The sequence below is a fragment of the Manis javanica genome, chromosome 9 (genome assembly GCF_040802235.1).
Source record: "Manis javanica isolate MJ-LG chromosome 9, MJ_LKY, whole genome shotgun sequence".
NCBI lineage: Eukaryota > Metazoa > Chordata > Mammalia > Pholidota > Manidae > Manis > Manis javanica.
In genome coordinates, this window is record NC_133164.1 from 84,727,266 (window position 1) to 84,748,682 (window position 21,417).

Sequence of the window (21,417 nt, forward strand, 5' to 3'; positions counted from 1 at the left end):
TATACCCATTTTGTTGAGAGTTTTTATCATGAATGGATGTTAATTTTGTCGAATGCTTTTTCAGCATCTATGGAGATAATCATTTGATTTTTGTCCTTCTTTTTGTTTATGTGGTGGATGATGTTGATGGATTTTTGAATGTTGTACCATCCTTCCATCCCTGAGATGAATCTCACTTGGTTATGGTGTATGATCCTCTTGATGTATTTTTGATTTTGGTTTGCTAATATTTTGTTGAGCATTTTTGCATCTATGCTCATCAGGGATATTAGTCTGTAATTTTCTTTTTTGGTGGGGTCTTTGCCTGGTTTTGGTATTATGATGATGATGTTGGGTTCATAGAATGAGTTTGGGAGAAGTCCCTCCTCTTCTATTTTTTGGAAAACTTTAAGGAGAATGGGTATTATGTCTTCCCTGTATGTCTGATAAAATCCTGAGGTGAATCCATCTGGCCCGGGGGTTTTGCTCTTGGGTAGTTTTTGATTACTGCTTCAATTTCATTGCTGGTAATTGGTCTGTTTAGATTTTCTGTTTCTTCCTTGGTCAGTCGTGGAAGGTTGTATTTTTCTAGGAAGTTGTCCGTTTCTTGTAGGTTTTCCAACTTGTTAGCATATAGGTTTTCATAGTAGTCTCTAATAATTCTTTGTATTTCTGTGGGGTCCATTGTGATTTTTCCTTTCTTGTTTCTGATTCTGTTGATGTGTGTTGATTCTCTTTTTCTCTTAATAAGTCTGGCTAGGGGCCACTTCCGTATTTCTTTACCATTCAGATATTATTGTGCACAGAATTCCATGCGTGTGAATCAAGAATTCCATAAGCCCCAGATAGCAGCACTATTTGAGGCTATAAGGGTAGGAAAGGTAAACTCTTAACCAAAATAGGTAACTCTCCTTGTGAGGATGAAATGACGGGGCCTCATATAGTCAATATGTCACCCAGTGACTGGTTAGTCTTCTCCAAGGATAGTGTTGTATCAGGGGCTCAGTGTTGGTCTCTTGCTGACAAGATGGACATTCATAGGTAGGTAACTAGATTAATCTTAGTAAGTGGGAGTCTCTGCTGTTGGCCCTGTGCTTCCATCTCTGACACGACTATTCCCCTCAGGTACCCATCACACCAGTTCTAACTGAGTGATTTGTCAGTGCCTCTTCTGTAGTAGATGTTTTCTGATGGGCATTAACATGGGATTAAAAAGCCTTTACATTGGTACCCACTCACATACATTCATCCAATGGCTGTCCTTTAGATAACTTTGTCTCCTATCTTCTAGTCCTTTGAATTTCAGGTCTGGACCAGACAGTGAAGCCATTGCTGCTGTTCTTGATTTTGTATATATTCTCATCTTAGGCCACTTCTTCTTCTACACAGAGTGGATGACCAGGCATACTGTTCATAGTTTTGCCCTTTGGGATGAACTTCCCTTGGCACAGTTTCCCAGGGTTGCCTCTGAATGTGGTTCAATCCACCTGCTGAGTATTTTATATTTGGACCCCACATGTGAACTGACCCATCTAAAAACCAAGCTTGGGAATTTTTTCCTCTTTTTCAGCTGATTGTGTGGGATCCTCTATGTCCATAGGTGAAAAATGGGGAAGGAACACTATGGGTCACATGAGGATCTGAAGTGCCTGCTTGGGCACATCATCTGGTCCTGTTCGGATGGGTCCTGGATGTACCATTTCGATCTTATGATGGACTGCTGTTAGGCCTAACTTTATGTCCTGGTGGGTCACAATGGGAAGTTTCAGATACACAGTCACTTAATATCCCATGGTCAAGTGTTCTGTCTCTACCAAGGCTTTGTAACATGTCAAGAGCTTTTTCTCAAAGAAAGCATTTTTCTGCATGGATGTCATGAGTTTATTCTAGAACCCCAGAGATCTCCCACTTGATTCTCTCACTAGAGCTTTCATAAACTTCATAGTATATTTCTTCCTACCACTGATGACTCTGACACCACAGGGTCTGCAGGACTGTGATTCAACAAGGAGGGCTGATCACACATGGCCTGGACCTCTTTCTTGGTCCAATCAAGCCTCTCACGTCACTCAATATATGGATTGGAACAATATTTCTGGGTAAGGATTGTGTTGTCTCCAGAACTCAGGTCAATCAGGTACTGATTTTCATTATGGTAGGGAATGAAAGATGTAGCAGTTTGTCTTTTGTTTCGGAGGTGATATCCTGGCATGCCTTAAGGACCCCTAAAAACTTCACTTAAGAGGTAGGTTCCTGAATCTCTTTAGGGATTATCTCCATCTCTCTGGAGGGTATGTATATTACCAATGCCACTAGTATCCTAGCCAACTCTTAGTCATCCTGTCCAATCAGGATGTCATTGATGGAATGAATCAGTACATTGTCCAGGTGGTCCAGGTATGTTATGACAGAAGGTAGGAGAGTTACCACAGCTTGTGATAACCCTGTAAATGACTTAGTGAATATTGCTGTCCATCTCACAATATTGCAGACTTCTCTGATCTTTCCTAATTGGCATTGTAAAGAATGTAGTCACCAAAGCAATGGCTGCCTACCACCTACCCGAGGCCTTATTAATGGGCTCTAGCTGTGTTACCACATCTGGTATAGGAGATGGGATAGGAGCTGCTACTGGGTCAAGTCTGTGGCAATCCCATCATTCTCCAGGGTCCATCCCATTTCTGAAAGAGCCAGATAGGTTAATTAAATGTTATGATATGGCTCACCACCCTAAACCCTTTAGGTATTTAATGGTGGCCCTAATCTCTGCATCCTCCTTGGCATATTATGTTATTTTTTTACTATCTTGGCCAAACAGGCAGTTCAAGCAGTTTCCTTATGGCTTTCCTCACTATTCAAGCTCTTAGCCTACATACCAGGGATCCAGGTGGGGATGCTCCAAATCCCAACTTTATCAATTTCAATTATATACTTCTGTGGTGTCCTGCCAGAAATACATCCCTATCTAATCATGAGAATGCATTAAGTGAAAGTTGAGGGACAGTCCAAATTATTATAAATAAATTATTGGACTCTTCAAAAATGCCAAGGTTGTGAAAGTCAAAGACAGAATGAGGGATTCTTCCAGTGTAAAGGAGATTATATAAATTTGACAACTAAATGGAATGTGTGATCCTGGATTGGATGCTGGACAAGGAAAAAAATCCTGATAAAGGACATAATTGGGACACTGACAAAATTTGACTAAGTTCCATAGATTAGGTACTAATGTACCAATATTAATGTCCTGATTTAGATAAGTCTTATGGTTAAGTAAGAGATTGTCATTGTTTTTAGGAAATATACTTAGTATTTGAAAGTAAAGGGCTATCATGTTTGCAACTTCTAGGTTAGTCAAGATAGATAGTGCAGGGGAGAGAATGATATAGTATAATATTAGCTATGGAATTTATGTGAAAAGGGATAATTTGTTTTAAGTCTTATTCCTTTTTAAAGTCAAATTATCCCAAAATTTAAAATAAAATACTTCTATTGAAGAAAGACTTAAAATAGTATCATTGAAAGCAAGGTAAAATAGCATACCAAAACAACTGGGGAATGATTTACTCATATGTAGGATTAAATATGGTGACCAATAATAAGTAGATAACTTACTTCCCTAAATGGAATCAGAAACTGATAACCCAACTATCCTGTGACAGAAAGATGGAACTAGAGGAAGTAGCATGAAGGCAGATTTTGGCCCAACATATGACAGAATCTTCTGGTAAGCAGCATTGCTCAACCATCAGCTACTTTGCAGTAATGAGCAGTTTGGAAGCAGTCCTGTCACTGGAAGTATTCAGACAAGGCTAGGTAATCATTTACAAAAATGCCATGGGAGGTATTCCTGATGGGTTGGGAAACTGAACTGTGTAACGAAAACCATCTGACTCTACTAGGATTCTTGGAATTTTTAACTGGAATATTATCACCCTCAATGGCATTAGTTCTGAAGACAAGCATGCCTTTAGGCATTCAGAAGAAAACTTGTAGAGTGAGCTAAAAAAATGCTAAAAGTGCCCTTGCAAGTACACTGATCATTTTGTCTCTTAAACACATCCCAAGTTGTGCTACGGTTATCACTTTGGTTGAACTTTTAAGATTTTTCTGTCATTCCTAATGTCACTATTAAATAGTATTACATTATGGATACTATTAAGCGGTGACTTTTTATTTTAAAGTAGTGCATTTCAAATTTTAATGTACATATAAACAAGTTTGGGACCTTTTTAAAAACACATGTGGATTCTGATTTTGATTCAGTAGTCAGGATTATAAAATAACTAGAATAAAAGAAGTGAAAATCAGTGATGTTGGCAAAGATTTCTTGGGCTTGGGAGAAAATTCCTTAAATACTACACAAAATGCAAGTATTTAAAAAAATGCAATAAACTGGTCTTCATCAAAATTAAAAACTTGCTCTTCAGAAAATACTATTAAGAAAATTAAAAGGCAAATCAGACTGGAGAAAATATTTCCAAAACATGTATCAGACAAAGGATTTGTATCTATAATATATAAAAATTATTGCAAATCAGTAATAAGAAACAATCAGTAAAAATATGGGCAAATACTTGAACAGACATGAATATATATGACTGGCAATAAGGTCACGAAAAGGTGCTTAACACCATTGGTCATTAGGGAAATGCCAATTAATATCATGAGATAGAACCATATACCCTTAGGATGTTTAAAAATAAAACAACTGACCATCCCAAGTGTGGGTGTGGAGCAAATGGAAGTCACATATATTGCAGGTATAACCACTTTAGAAAACATTTTCGAAATTTCATAAAAGCTAATTTGCACCTACCATTTATGAACTAGTCATTCCACTCCTGTTTACCCAAGAGAAATGAAAGAATACATTCAAATACTTGAACATGAATATTCATAGACTTTATTTGTAATAGCCAAAACCATAAAGAACCCAATGCTCATCAAGAGGTGAATGAATTAACAAACTCAATGTATTCATATATAATGGAACACTTAGCAATAAAAAGGAACAGATTACTAATATATAGTACAATGTGTATCTCAAAATACTGAATGGAAGAAGCTATATAAGTATACATACTCTATGATTTTATTTATATAAAATCCTAGAAAATGCAAATGAATCTATAGTAACAGAAAGGAGACCAGTGTTTGCCTGATGATGGGTGTGGGGCAAGAGAAAGGATTGCAAAGGACCACAAGGAAACTTTTAGTCGTGACATCTTTATTAGATGGGATGATTTTATGGGTGTATATATGTCAAAACTTATGAGAAGCTTAAATACATAGCTTATGTCAATACACTACAAAAAGTGCAGATTCTGATTTAGTAGGTCTGGCGTGGGGCCAAGTCTGCATTTTTAGTGAGCAAGTGGGCTGATGGCGCTCCCACTGTTTCCACACTGTGTTTAGTGGCAAAGCTTGTGTTATTTGTCATAAACGTGTCACTTGAGTCCACACTAGATACACATGGCTGATGCCATAATGGAGAGCACAGATCGAGTACTTCCATCACTAGAGAAAGTTCTACAGGATGTCAGTAGTCAAGATTTTTGAATACACTGGTGACTATTAATCTTGTCAGATCTGGGAGTTATCCATTAACTATGACCAGTCTGTTCATTTAGCTCTCTCTGGCTGAATGCCTTCCTTTCATAAAACTTTGCTGGAATTCCATTCTGAGTTCCCATAGAATATTGCTTACTTTTCATCTTATCATGTTCTTCTGACTTGCACTGGAATTAGAATAAAGTTTAATGAATAGAAGGTTCAACTGGAGGCAGATGTCAGTTCAACTTAGAGGAGTTTTCTAGCAGTTTAGACCTAATACTTTCATATTCTAACATGATTTCCTCAGCATCCAGAGCTCATATTTCATGGATCCTGTGGCGTACTCAGGATTGTGTACAGGTTCAAGTAAGTTCCAATGTGGCTTCTTCCACACTCAGAGGTGTGACAATCGGTAAAGCAGAACTTCTCTAGGAATGAATTCTCATCTCTAAAATAAGGGGGTTGAACTGGACTATTTTATTATTTCTGCTAATTCTCACATTCCATATTCTGCTTATTTCAGAGTAAAGGTGGCATGAAGCCAAAAAGCACTTCAGTTTCTTGGCTCTGGATAAGGAGTGGGTAAGACTATGTGTCAGTCATTGAGAAAGTTTTCAAAACAGTTTTTTAAAACAGTACCAACCTTTGTATGGCTTATACCAGGGACTGGCAGACATTTTCTGTAAAGGGCCAGATAGTACACATTTTTTGCTCTGTGGGCCATTTGGTCTGTCACATATACTAAACTCTGCCACTGTAGTGTGAAAGCAGTCATAGATGGTATATGAATGGGTGTGATTGGATTTGGCCCACAGTTTGTTTGACAATTCCTGGTTTAGATAAAAATACCTGTCTTCTAACCATCTGAAAGTAGGCATTGAAACATACTTTACTGATGCAATTTTATTAACTCTGGGTACATAATACAACGGTCTTTCACATCTAAAGATAACAATTCAACAAGTTATCATAATTTCAGGTTTTACATACTTTAAGTTAATGAGCTAGATTTAGAAAAGATATAAAAATATTTCCAGGCTTGGGAAGATATGGTCATGAGACTTCATTGTAAGGAGGGGTATAGGATACATTAGAGAGTTTTCAACCTATGAAGGACATTTTAAAATTTACACTGTTCATTCACAAAGTTTTTGCTTAGTCAACATTTTATCTTCATTCATCAGAAGAAGCTTTAAGTAGAGCAGCTTTCTTCTTATACTTGTCTCCAATCTCTCTAATGTTTTCCAAGAAATCTTCAGACACATATTCTTCATACTCTCTATCAGCTTTAGCAATCTGCTCCTCAAGATGTTTCTAGTGTAAACAATCAGCAATTATTAATTGTAAAACATTAATTTCTTTGAAAGTGTTTGTGAAATTTATAAACAAGAGTGTAATATTTGTAAGAGTAGGAATAAAAGGAGTACTCTTGTATCTACCACGTGGGTCCTTCTGTGCCCTTTCCTAATCTAGCCCTCTCTTCTTCCCAGAGACTACCACTCTCCAGAATGGTGCTTTTATTTTCTTTATACTTTTACCACACATGCAGACACATACAGATATACATGTATGTATCTCTGAACAAAATACTAGCTCAGTGGTGCCTAGTTTTAACCTTCATATTTATTGAATGATATTAAATGTAATTAATGTTCTATGACTTATTTTTTTACCCAGTATTTTAAGATTCATTCATGTTAATGCATATAGCTACAGTTTATTCATGTACTGCTATATAGTATTCTGTTGAATGACTGTATCAATATTTACTTATCCATTTTACTGTTAATGAATTTGTTTGTTTCTAGGTGTGAAAGGCTGAACAGTAGCCTCCCCAAAGATGTTCACGTCCTAATCCCCCGAACCTGGGACCATGTTACCTTACATGGCAAAAGAATCTTTGCAGATGTCTTTAAGTTAAAAATCTTGAGAAAAGGAGATTATTCTGCATCTTCTGGTGGGACCAGTGTAAGAGGGAATCAGCAGTGTAAAAGACAGAGAGAGAGAGGATATAAGGACAAGAGAGAGGTCAGAGAGGACAGAAGGAGGCTTTGAAGATGGAGGGAGAGGCCACAAACCAAAGACTGTAGGTAGTCTCTAGAAGGCAGAAAAGGCAAGGAAGTAGACTTCACGTGAGAGCCTCTAGAAAGACTGCAGCCCTGAAGAGCTCACTTTAGACTTCTGATCTCCAGAAATGTAAGAAAATCAATTTGTGTTGCTTTAAGCCATTAAGTTGTTGATAATCCATTATGGCAGCAATAGGAAACAAATGTACCTGGTTATTTTTTTTTATTATTTCAGATATTATACTGTAACAAATTACAACAAACTAGGTGACTTAAAAACAACAGAAATTTATCCTCCTACAGCTCCAGAGGCTAGAAGTCCCAAAACAAGATGTGGGCAGGGCCATATTCTCTCTGAAGGCTCTAGGGAAAGACCCTTCCTTGCCTCTTCCCAGCTTCTAGCAGTTCCTGGCAATCTTCGGCATTCCTTAGCTTGTGGCTGCATCACTCTCATTTCTGCCTCCACCTTCACATGGCCTTCTTGTAAAGATACCAGTCATTGGATTTAGGGCCTACCCTAATCTAGTATGACCTCGTCTTAACTAATTATATCCACAGAGACTTTCAAAATTAAGGTCACATCATGAGATTCCACAGACAAGAATTTTTGGGGATATTATTCAACCCAATACACTATGCTAGCACACAAAACTGCATAGTTATCAGGGATTACTAAATTGTCTTCTACACTTGTTACATCAATTCACAACCCCAGCAATATAGATGCGAACTCCTATTTTTCCACATCCTTGCTGGTATTTCATATGATCAAACTTTCATTTTTTTTGTCAATTTCTTTAGGGTGGGAAATGGCCTATCTTTCTGTGTATTTATGAGCCATGTTAGCTCTTTGTGAAATTCCCATTCAAATCTTTTGGCTACTTTCTGCATTTATATTTTGGAGGTCATTATTATATCTGGATGTTAATTCATTAACAGTTACAAAAAATATCTTCTATCATTTTGTGGCTTGCCTTCCTACTCTGTCTTTTGATGTAGAGATTTTAATTTTAACAAAGCTGAATTTATAATTTCTTTTGTGGCTTGAACTTTTTGTGTCTAATTTAAGAACTCCTCTACAACTCCTGAGGTATAAAGATAGTGTTTTGTAATTCTTCTAAAAGTTAAAAATGCAGCCTCACATCAATTTCTTAATCCATCTGGAATAGATTTCTGTCTAGGGTTTAAGGTAGGAATCCAAGTCCATTAATCGAACACTTCATTTTACCCCGTTATTCTGTAATACTACCTCTCTCATGTTGGTTTCCTATCTCTGCTCATGCATCTATTTTTGGACTTAAACAGAGAGATTGGTTTGTATGCATCCATACTATAATGTCTTAGTTATTATATGCTGATAATAATTTTTGGAACATCTAAGCAGACAAAAAAAAAAACCAACATTTTTTTTTTCAGGAAAATAGGCATCCAGAATAGCAGTCATAAACCTTTTTCTATAAACAGACATATAATGACTATTTTAGGCTTTTCAGGCACAATGGTTTTTGTTGCAGCTGCTCAACCCAGCTGTTGTAGTGGGAAAGTAGCCAGAGACAGTACAGAAGTGAATGACATGGGTAGTTATGTTTCAATAAAACTTTATTTATAAAAGCAGGCTGTGGCCGGCAGGCTGTAGTCCGCTATCTCCTGGTCTAGAACATCAAGGTGCATAGAGGACATTATATGGGACTCCAACCAGGAACTGCTCAAAGCAACACTTTGTCCCATAGGAAAATATACCATCTAAAGATACCAGGGGTCCAAATTCCTGTTTTCTTTAGTCCAATTTTATTACTTTAAAAATTTCTCCACATAAGTTTTAATGTTGATCAGTTGAGTTTCTGTGCTGCTTCCATACTTTACTGGCTAATTGTTAGTTGTGCATAGTGCAGAGTAAGTACTCAGTAAATTCTGAATTCAGTCTGATCTTACTGAGCACCACTGAACTATACAGAAAGTAACTAAAAAGTAACAGTAATCTATCTAGAAAATTTCAGATATAAGGAAAATGAAGACTTAAAGAAATAAATATGATACATACAAGCAGATTTTCTCAATATAGGTCAACCATTGTCTGTTATGAATAGACTTTTCTCTCATGCATCTAGAATGGAACCATTATAATGGCATCCTTGGGAGAATGAGAAAATAATCACTCAAATCATTTTTGGTCTGTGGTTTAGATGAACATTACTGGTTGAAGGAATTGTGAAAGGTTTAGAGCCACTAAGTGGTTGAATTAGGACAAAGTTGGCAGAATCCAGGTTTTCTGATGCGATGTCTAGGATGCATTTCTTAGTTCTAAGAAACGTTTCTAAGTTCACTAAGCAGTGAAGAGCACAGGCGGGCAGGAAAGCAGCAGCTCAGTGCCTCTCAGGAGAGCTGAGGGAAAGTAGGATGTCACATGCTCTGTTTTCAATAAATGGAAGCCTATTAATGTGATATGAATTTTTTCCCTTAAAACATTCACAACTGGAAATACATTATTACCCATAAATTACTCAGGAGTTTTAGAGTTTAACAATTTATCTTAGCTTTGGGCTCTGTACAGCAGGTTGGAGGAAGAGTTATACTGTTGAGCTTTCAAGCTATGCAAATGATGGGGTTAAAGATAAACTTCAGGTCTCAGAAATACTTTATTCTGTGTTCATATGAAATTAACAGAAAGGAAAAATATTTGTCATACCATACACTCTTTCATATCTTACTGAACTCTTGAATGTACTAATGTGTTTTACATATGTGGAATGTGCCCTGCTACAACACCATTATACACTGTTGATGTAATAAATACCATTGCATGGCATTCATGTGAACAAAACAGATTAACTTCTTAAAAGGCACAAAGGCCCCTTACTATACTGCTAAACAGGATTCTTCTGACAAAGTTTTACTAGATCATATTTTCCACAGAAATAAAATTTATCATTTAATTTCTGAGGAAACAAAATAGAAATATATCTAAAAAAGCTTTTTTAGAATGTTGGAAAGAACTTACCTCCACAGACCCCACGTGTGTAGCAACCATCTCTAAGAGACGCTGCAAGTTATTTCCCACTTTTCGTCTTTCTTCAGTTGTGGTTTGCACAACCAGTTGGTACCTGTAGAGTAAAAACTCTTGTTTAAGTTGTCTGGGAAAAAACCTAATATATCTGTTCTAGTTGGGGAAAAAACCTAATATATCTGTTCTAGTTGGCTCACTTTTCTTTTTCATATTAAAAAAAAAAACAGGCTGTGAATGGCATATGTGGTATTTGTTCTATGTATAAGTCACAGTGGTTCAACTCTCAATCATTCAAACAGAAATAAAAACATTCTCAAAGATATTTGGCAGGCAACAAAAAAAACCAGCATCAAACCTAATGCTTTAACATACAAAGCTTGGGAGCAAATGGTCTTCTTGAGTCTCTCCAAAATGATTATAAACTTAATTGCCTTTAGGGGCAATACATTAAATACATTTCAATGGAGGAGTAGAAGTTTTACCTTTCAGCATCTAAATTCAAATTCAAAATGAAAACTGCAAGCCAAAAAACCCTTCAACTGAGTTTCCTATCTCTAGGCTACAAATCAGGAAATGAAGAGGTGTGATTTTCTTAAGGGTTATACTTTTAACCTCAGAGTAGTAAGATTTTCTTTAGTTATTTGAGGGCCACTTAATTAAGACTTAAAAAAGCCTATTTAATATAAATGTACTTAGAGCCTACAGATTATTCAGTATACTGATTTTATACAGGCTGCACAAGAGAATTATACCACGCAAGCGGACTATGCTTTAAGGAAGGATGCCATTTTTTAAAATAATTAGTGTGGCTACGATTTTTCCTATTAATTTTTTTTATAAGGGAAACCAATAGGGAAAACTTGACAATGTACAATTTAATAATGAAGAACTTCTAAGAAATGTAACACAATATACAGTCAATTCTGCCAAAATCCTTGTATGGAAACATATTTATTCCAACTGGACTGATATATTAGGTAGCAATTTGAACACAGCAAATTTCCCATTTGCTTATGCCAATGTCCTTTCAGAAACACTAGGTGAATGCAGAAAACTGCACTCAGCTGAATTAAGATGTCAAGGAATACACAAAATACATATAAACACAGAACTCAAATGTGCACCAGCTCCCTCAGTTCACTGCGATTGTGAAAAGCCCCAAGTATCCACATCTGGTGTTACAACTTTCCATCTGATTTGAGAGAGCCCTCCTTCCACCTCTTCTCGATAAAGCATAAGCTGTAACTCCTTGAATGCCCATTTCCCCAGAAAAACTTCAGGTCTTTTTAAGGTAGAGTATCATATTTATTGCAGCATTTATGTATTTCTTAACTATGTAATACATGTACAGCCGTGCTAACATTTTTATTAGGTTCCCATCTTTTGTTTATGCATGTTCCTAGCAGAATTTTTTCCTATGAGTTTCCCAACCCAACCAACTTTCCTATGAGTTCTGTGATTTTTATTGTATGATTTTGCAGTGTGGTGATTATTATGAAGGCACATGTTGTATTATAGCAGATGGACTACACAATTTATAGTATAATTATAGTTTAGTATATAACATGTAGTTTCTAGGAAACATGTTAAAAATATGAGCTTAGTGGAGTTTATTAAAGCTTAGTGGATTTAAAAAAATGTGCTAACATACTTATTTGAATTGATTTAAAATATTATGTTGTTTTCAGGAATTAGAAGTCATTCACTACATAGATCTGAAACTGAATGATTTCTTCGGGGGCAAGAGTTATAACAGCAGCAGAATATATTTGTATAGGCAAAGTAGTTCAAGTTATAAGCTGTTCTGCTTAAGTTCTATTCACCACACCCTGTCCCCAAATAGCTCTGTAACAGAAATTTAATAAACACAGATCTAGTTTTACAGAAATGTTAAATAATTAAACTGAACATAAATGTCAGTCTTGGTAACATGAACTTACTCCCACTGAATAGCATCTGATTCATTCACAGCTTCACTGAGGCCCTCATTAACAGCACTCTCCAGCAGGTGCTTGTGTTTCTCCAGGGACTCCAGCTCATTGGCACATTTTTTATCTTCTTCCTCAGCTTCCTATCAGGATAAAGTCATGGTTATGGATTTAGATATTCACATTCTATATATCCCAGGTGGATTTAAAAACATATATGTAAAGCATTTAAAAAAACCAGGATGCCTCACCATTTGTATTCTCAGGGTGTGTATGCTTCACACATGAGACTTTAAAATGCTCCTTTGGACATTTCATACTGTAAACATGTGACCTTTTCACAGACCTTTTTAGAATTCATATTTTAAATTCTGCACCACTGGTAATTTTATGATACTCTGGTTTAAATTTTTTCCATGAGCACTGAAGAAGGCTTTTATAGGTCAAAATGTGGGTAACTTTCATACCGCCATTATTTCGCATATGTGCTAATTGTGTATAGGCAAAGTAGGTTTTGTCAATTCTCATGCTTCTCAAGGTGAAATATGATAAAGTCTTTCACTTAAAAGTACTTTAGAGCATAAACTCAAGTATTGTCATGGAGGATATATGAAAAACAAAATTACCAAGTGCCTCAAACTTTCACCTGTAGGATATTATTGCGGTATATTTTCTAAAAATTTCACACTTAAAAAAATGTATAGGCTCTAAATATAATACAGGTCAAATGAAAAATTTTCACAAATGCAAGTATAAACTATTAATGGAACAGATCCAATTTCAGAAACAAGTCCTTTAAAAGAACAAAAGAACCCTTACAGAACAGTTTAGAAGAGAAGGCTACACTAAAACACAGGTTACAGGATATAGCATAAAGATTTGTTTTATGTCAGAACAGGTGCCTAGTCAGTCATGACATAGGTTTGGCTAACCTATACAAACTATGGCCAAGTTCTTACCTTAACTTTTTGTTGGTAAAGATCATCCAGCTTTTGAACTTCTTCTTTCAAAGTTCTTACACTTCTCCTGCTTTCTGTTATCATTGTATTTAACTTGGGGAATAAAAGTTTGTTGAGAAATCACAACTATACATCAAAAAAATTTAAATAAGTTATATAACTTTTATACTATCAATTAACTCAACCATGTTATTTCATCTAGTCCTTTTGGACTTTCACCTATCATTTGACCTAAAAATTCATTACTCCACAAAAAGGGGTTAACTTCAAGGAAAATTATGTTTGGGGGAGTGCTTTCTAAGCTGTCATATATTACATATTATATATATTACTGTTTTTATGTTAGTTTATTAATAAGTATGAGTTGGTCTACTCTCTTATTTTGATGTTTAGCTTTATTTAGGCTTTACTTATGTTAGTTGCCTTCTTTCCATTTGTGTGTTCATTTTCTAGGATGTTAAAGCGACTATTCATATTGATTTTATTGGATAATGTTTGCTAATTGATTTGAGCCAATGCACTCTTCCAAAGTGTAATGAAGTGACTACATTTAATTCTGTTAAAGCTTGAGCTTTACGATCTGTTGAAACCAAAACTGAAGAAAAAAAGTGTTTCTGAAGTTCATTTACTGTTGACAAGTGCTGATACCAGTTGACACCAATAATTAATACGTAATGTTTTTCAGCAAGACCAAGAGGAAAATATTTCCAGCAGGAAATAGAAAATAATAAAATGTGTAAATAAGCTGACATTCTTCTTAAAAAGGATGATCCTATACATACATGAAACGATTATATGTATATATTTTGGTAAAAATTTAGGGAAGCTATTATTATTTGCCAGAAGATAGAATGGCAAAATCACTACATTTAATACAGAAACTTGCATAGACTTCTCATTCAACCAGCAATATGCCCTTGTAAGGGTCATTCGTCTCTTACTTTACAAGTGAGAAGAATGGACGGGAAAGAATGCTTTTACTTAGGATCATGTACTCACAGATGCCCAGACCTTAAAACTAGATGTTTTAACTTCAAGGACTTTTTCTATACCACCTGCATTTCAAATTATTTTAAAGACTAGAGTTACTGAGTTATAAATTTTGCTTCCATTGTAAATATATGTTACTTCTGAAGTAAATTAAACTAAGTTAAACAAGTTGTTTATTAAATTCACCTTTGGTAAGACCAGTGGACATCCAAAGAGCCAGAACTTCCAGTAGGCCCTCATATTTGGTCAAAATCATGTTTTGACTTATCTTTGGAGCAGCTTCTGCTTTTCATGTCTGTTTTACTAAAGTTTCATCAATTAAGGATTTTTTTCCCCCCGATTACAAAAATACATATTTACATTATATTAAGTAGGGGAAAGATTAAAGAAAACAACAATCACCAATAATTCTGGAACCTAAAAGAATCACTGTTAATATTTGGCTACTTTGCTTGTTTCTTTTCTTTCTTTCAATAAAGAGCTCTCACAATGCTTATAATCAAAGATATTATTAATTACATAATTTAGATGATTTTTTTCTTCTGTCATGGAGAAGACAGAAGCCACTACCAGACTGGAATTCCATCACTTTTCTTTCTCTGATTGTACTATGGTGGTGGATGTTCTCCCAGGATTCTGATCTTGGCTGTATTCTCATTTGCTCACTTGGGAGAGCTCTGTCTCTGTCACACCTGGGATATCTCCTGGCTTTAATTACCTGCATGCTAATTTCTATCTATCTATAGCTACATATCTCCAACCTGCAATTGCCTACTGGACATTCTTCACTTTGATGTTCCAGAGATCTGAAACTTGCCATATCCCAACCTGGAATTCTCTCTTCTATAACCCTTCTCTTGTATTCTTTATCAAGGTTCTAGAATATCACCACTGACAAAGATTTGCTCCTTGACCAAACTACTCAGGCTTTTCTGACTTCTCAATGAAGCTGATTTTTGGACTCCTGTGTTTGTCTCTGCATTATTCAATTTTAGCAAGACTCTTGCTAAGTCAATTTAATCAGAATCCTGTATCCTTACTATCAGATCAGGTTCCTCATCCTCCACCCTCTCACCTGCCCAGGTGATGTCTGATCACCTTGGCCTGCCTTCAGCATGAACCCTGTTAGGTTGGTTGAGCCAGAATCTCTATTTACCCTGAGATTCCCTAAGTAATTTCCACCCACTTTTTACCACCCTCCCCTTTGAATTCCCACTTTTCTTTGTTGTGTTTGGATATGAGCCCAATTTTTCTTGCCTACTACAAAACCTCACTATAATAGCCCTTCCTTGAAAAACGTCTGTCTTACTGCCTTTAAGAAGTGTCACGAGTGGTTTTTCCTTTTTTAACACTGTATACCAAAGCTGGACACCTGAACATTCTTAATTCCTCTCTCTTCCTTCACCTTCACATCCAAACGGACTAACACATTATGTTGTTTCAATCTTTAAATCTCTTTTCTCATCCTCACTGCAATAGCCTTGGTTTGGGTCTTTACGATTTATCATTCAGGATACTGTTAGGTCTTTTATTGGCGTGTCTCTTAGTCTCATGTACCTCTAACTTATTCTTCGAAATGCCAACACTGTGAGCAAACTAAAATACACAGGGGTTATTCTCTGGCTTAAAAATCTTCAATGGCTCCCACTGCCTATAGCATAAAAATTCAACCAGTAAGAAAAGATGCGCTCATTCAGAATTAGGTTCTTCTTTCTCCAGGCTTCTCCCTTATCCTACTCAGACTCATGGTAATTTGCGAACGTGATTTGTTTTCTGGTCTCTGGGCCTTCAGACGCAGGTGCGTGGGTCTGTGTGTGTATCCTTCTGGGTATCCACGGGCCAACTCCTACTTGTTATTTACAACTCAGCACAGCCACCACTTCCTTCAGAAAGAACTGTGCTTATGTTAGATTGTACTATGAGAATCCACAGCATGCTGTATTTACACTACAAAAGGGTTACGATGAAAGTTACTGTTTTCACGCCCACCTTCCCACTAGAAATAGAGTTCACAAAGCAGATACTATAATGTCAACATCTATTATGGTACCAGGCACATGGCAGACTCTTAAAAAAAAATTTGCTGAATAAATTTCATTTGCTAATATTTAATTCTAATCTTTATGTTTATATTCATAAGTGTGACTAGTTTAATTTTTCTTCTTTTCTGATGTCTTTGTCATACTGGACTGACAGTTACACTAGACTTGTGTTACGTTTTAAATATAGATTTTTGTTTACATTGTATACTTCATAATTCAAATAAATTCCCCTTGTCTTTATAGTATATCAATATCTCTTTCTGTAGTTGCCAGGTCTTCCCTATTTTGACTTTTATAGCATATCCTCTTCTCTTGATTGTTCTTCAACTATTTTGTCCACTTCTTTTAGTGTTATTTCCAGAATCTCCTTCATTGTGCCAATCCCTTAAGTATTGTTGTTTCTCAAGACTCAATCCTCTCCTATTTTCTCTACAAATTCTAAGAGGTATCCCTCATTCCTGGCTTCAACCACCATGTATATGGTAAAGACCCTACAATCTGTATTTTCAGATCCAATCTCTCTCCTATGTTTTGCATTTATTGCTGCACCTGCTTTGTGGATGCCTCAATGGCTCCTGCACTGTCCTGGCCACTCCCTGCACTCACTTTTTCCTTCCCTTGGTTGCCCACAACAGGAAAGTGGAAGTCACTGTGGACAGTCTTTCCCTCCTAGTTTTCAGTCAGCCAGGAAATGCTAGGGTTCTACCTCAACATTTCCTAAATCTGTCCCCTTTCCCGTATTTCTAGTGTAATACTTTGGTTTAACTTCTTAACAATTTCAGTAGCTTTCCCCCAAAGTCACTTTTTTCAATGCTCAAAAGGGTTTTGCAAAAATGCAAATCTGATTAGCAAAACTGCATGTTAGTCTTTATTCTCCAAATGGGAGTTTATATTTCATATAAACTTTAGTTACATTATTTTCAGAAGATTAACATAGGGTGTAGCCCACAATGAGCTAGCAGGCATTTTATAATCCCTCCTCTCACCCCCACATTTTCCTGTCAACAGCTTTTAAAAGGTTTCAACTAAGTTTGAAAGATGGTTCAGTCACAGGTTCCTACTGCTTAGAAGTCACACCTTTTTGAGCGTCTAGGTTGAGTGCCCATTTCAACCAAAGAGAGAAATCAAACTACAGCAGACTAAAGAAAGACTTCTCCTCAAATAACCACTACAGCTGTGGAGCACCTGTTAGGGTAGTCCTGATTCCTTATCTTCTTTCCATGTTACAGAACCCCAATCATAACAATAATATTACCATGAAACTCCTCACTTATTTAATGTTACAAATTTTTGCTTTTTTGAGGAGTGGAAAAATTCTTTATAGTACAAAGAAGTCTTGGCAAAATTTGTGAATACTAAAAAAAGTGGGTTCTTGCATTATTATTTTTGAAATGCACAGATTTTATTTCCAAAGGAGAAAAAAATAAACAAATTTCTATTCTGAGAAAAGATAGGACTTTTTAAGTAACTTGAAATCTTGAGATGCCAGAACATAATAGGTCTTGAAGAGCTGGTAGTTTCCTTTGTTTGGTATCATATAAATAATACCTTTTGTTTGTGTTTGAGAAGTACCTTCTTAACTTTTCTTACTCAACTATAACAAAGTTTACTCTTAACAGTTATTGAATAGATAGTAGTGTTTTCTCAGGGATATTGGTGACATTATGTTTCAAATATCTCAGAAGCAGGAACTTTCTGAAAACTACTTTTTGGAAATAGACTTTTGTAGATACTTAATTTTGAGTACCCCCCGAATTCCATGGTCCAGAATGAAAAATTTGGTAAAGAGAAATCTCTACTTTACCAGAGTGAGTCTCTAATATAAGGTAGACACCTCAAATCCCTTTTCATATAAAAGGAGATATTAAATTATCTGAAGGTAAAGGAGGCAATTCTCTATTAAAAAAAAAAAAGGTAAATTTACTGTTTCATATCATTTCATCATCAATGATATGTGAAGCCTAAGATGTTTAAGTTACTTAAAGAATCACTTCAAATATTTCTAAGTCAAGGTGTACCCAACTCTTATTTTTTATATTTTATTAAAAACGTATCCCTTAAGCAATCAGAAACAACAAATCACATTTAAGTTTTAAAAATCTTATTTTTGCTTTTAATGATTCTATGCTTCACCACTTACTTGTTCTAAAGTGTCCTCTAGCCCCATTTTTTTATTTAGAGCTTTATTAATTTCTTCCTCAGTTTGGTTCAAGAGTTCCTTGAGTGGTACCTATAAAACATATAGGAATGTGAGTTACATATGGCATATGTAGTTACAAAATCTCTCTCATGAGGCATCTATACATTGGGAGAGGAGGAGCCACTTTTGGGGAAAAAAATGAAGGCATATTTTTAATCTATTAATATACCATCAATAAGAAAATAAAATTAATTTAATATAATTTTTATATCAATGCCACTTGCTTTTGGTTTTGAATACTTGCAAAATTTTAGAATTGCTCATCTATTCCAAAAATTCACTGCTATTACTTAAACATTTGTAAGTATCCTTGTTTTCTTGAAAACAAGTTATATGTAGGTTGTATTTTTATGCTATGTTCTCCAGATGCATCATTTTTCTCTTAATCCTTTTCAACCATTTAGTCTTATGATTATCTTTCTTTTTCTATCTTTTTTTTTTTTTTTTGCCATTCATTGGAACTCCATTGTCATAGCAAAAGACTTGAAACATGGCAAATGTCCATCAGCAGGGACTGGCAGAGCAAGTCATGCAATGCAGGATGCTGAGGCAGCAAACAGCATGAGGAAGATCCCAACACACCTCTGCAGAGGGCCTGGAGGGTGGGCTGCTCTACAAATAAAGCAAGGTATTTGGAAGGCACACAGAGCTTCCCCACTTGGGGAGTGTCACTTTTCTTGCATCTCCACATGTTTACCAACTTGGAAGCTCATACTGCTTGTTATTTCTTACATGTACTCTCTAGTTTACTGGTTTTATTCAACAAAGTATTTCTTTGTTTCCCATAATTTTTTTAAATTTAGATGCAACTCATACTTTAAAGTGGTTAAACTAAATAAAGTTAAAGTGAGTTTAGCATAAAATTAACTGTTAAAGTGTACAATTCAATGGTATTTAGTACATTCGCACTGTTATATAACTATCACCTCTAGTTCCAAAACGTTTTCATCATTCCAAAAGAAAACCCTTCACATTCCTATGTTTTCAGAGGTCTTTTAAAGTCCCTGCTGAGTTTTAATTTTGGCTGCTTTTCTTTTTAAAGATGCAATGGCCTATTTAATCTCTTTAAGAGCTTTTCTCCATATGTGACTTAAAACAGTTGGGGCTGCACCTTTTTAGTGCTATTTCTATTACTGTTTTACTAAGCAATGTAAAATTACTTCCAGATAGCAAAGAAAAACTTTTTCTTCTTTTCTGAGCATGTAAGTTATTTCTGCGCTGGCTGATCTTTTCTACAGTGATTTGATTCAGATAATTATTCTTTTGCACCAGCCAAGTCAAACTACTCAAAATAATGATGAATAAACTGCTGCCTGACTGCCTACCCACCCACCCACCTACCTAGTTATTATTTAAGAAACAATTCAGTAAAAGACTACGTGTTTACTGGATGCATTTTTTTTTCCTACTGAAAATAAGTCAAGCTTTATTAATCAAATTCTGTTTACCAATAAACTGTAATCTCTGGGAAAGTCACGACTGTATCTTCCTGGGTATTTTATTTTCAGAACCTAGGGGGCATGGAACATAGTATGTATTCGATGAAAAATATATCAAATGAATGAATGTTTCTCAAGGAAAAAAGTGCGTAGCTTTAGACTTTGATATTCTTCTGTTCAAAAACTAAGTATTTTGAAAACTGACATTTCTTTTGGGGGTTAGCACTAAAATACTAAAGTCTGTGAATAAGTCAAAAGGTGCAATAGAACAATTAAAAATTTTTCTTTCCCAAATTACATCGTTGGCCATTATTTAAAAATTAGGTGCAGCTTTCTCATTATTGATCTATTATATTCCAAACCTGCGTGTGGGTCCTTGTGCCTTGAACTTTTTCCCACAGACCCACATCCATAAATAGCTCACCTATCATGCTTTTGCTCTAGGTTCACCATCCCTGTGGAGACTTTTCTTTTTTTTTTCCCCTCAATTCTGGGAAGACTTGATCTTGTTACCATTACCTTGTAAAGACTACTCATAAAGCAGATATGTAGCAATTATTTTTTTATGTCTTTCTGTTTCTCTGAGGAGACTAGTAACTACTTGAGAGCAAGGGTTGGGTCATTTTTATCTTTATAATACTAGTGTCTATTTCACATGTAGTTGAATTTTTTTTGGATAGTTGAATAAAGTAGGTAGAGAGGAAAAAATGGCTTTAAAATTCCAAAGATAAGGTACAATAGAGAGATTTTTACTACTATGAAGAAGAAAAAGTCTCGGAGTTATATTTCTACAGTTTAGACTTTGACTCAGTATGTCCTGAGTTATGGATATATTGCAGTTTAAACTCTTACTTATGCATACATGATACCAGATATCATGAACCAAATACACGAATGAGATATCAATCATACCACTTAAAAGCCTTTTGAAGCACTCACGATTACTTACATAAACTTGAGCTCTGTATTTGACAAGGCAGTTGGCACCAGCTTCAGGATTAAATTTAATTTCAAAGTCATAACCTTTGGAATTCTCAGCACTCTTAGGTATAAGTTTTAATTTTCGAGCTAACTTGTGATACTCTGCTAATTGTGTTTCAATCTGTAGGAAGAAAACACATAAAGAAACATTAAAAAAATAACCCAAACAGCCCTATCCCATGTGGTTTTCAATCAGTATTTCTATTATTTTATATAAAAATTATACTTAATATGTAGTTTAATGATTTAGTATTTTTTAGTAGTAAGGATGGC

At 35.5% G+C, this 21,417-nt stretch overlaps 1 protein-coding gene across 1 annotated transcript in view; it reads right to left on the reverse strand.

The window, feature by feature from the left end:
• Positions 1–4,859: 4,859 nt before the first annotated feature.
• The window catches only part of NDC80 (NDC80 kinetochore complex component), a 42,551-nt gene continuing 25,993 nt past the window's right edge, over positions 4,860–21,417 (reverse strand). Inside the window, exons 12-17 of the mRNA XM_017664295.3 lie at positions 21,113–21,265; positions 18,665–18,754; positions 13,493–13,585; positions 12,546–12,676; positions 10,600–10,702; positions 4,860–6,849 (exon numbers count right to left, since the gene is read on the reverse strand). Coding sequence (XP_017519784.3) covers positions 6,709–6,849; positions 10,600–10,702; positions 12,546–12,676; positions 13,493–13,585; positions 18,665–18,754; positions 21,113–21,265 — 711 coding nt within the window. The 3' untranslated portion in view covers positions 4,860–6,708. The remainder of the gene's footprint in view (positions 6,850–10,599; positions 10,703–12,545; positions 12,677–13,492; positions 13,586–18,664; positions 18,755–21,112; positions 21,266–21,417) is intronic.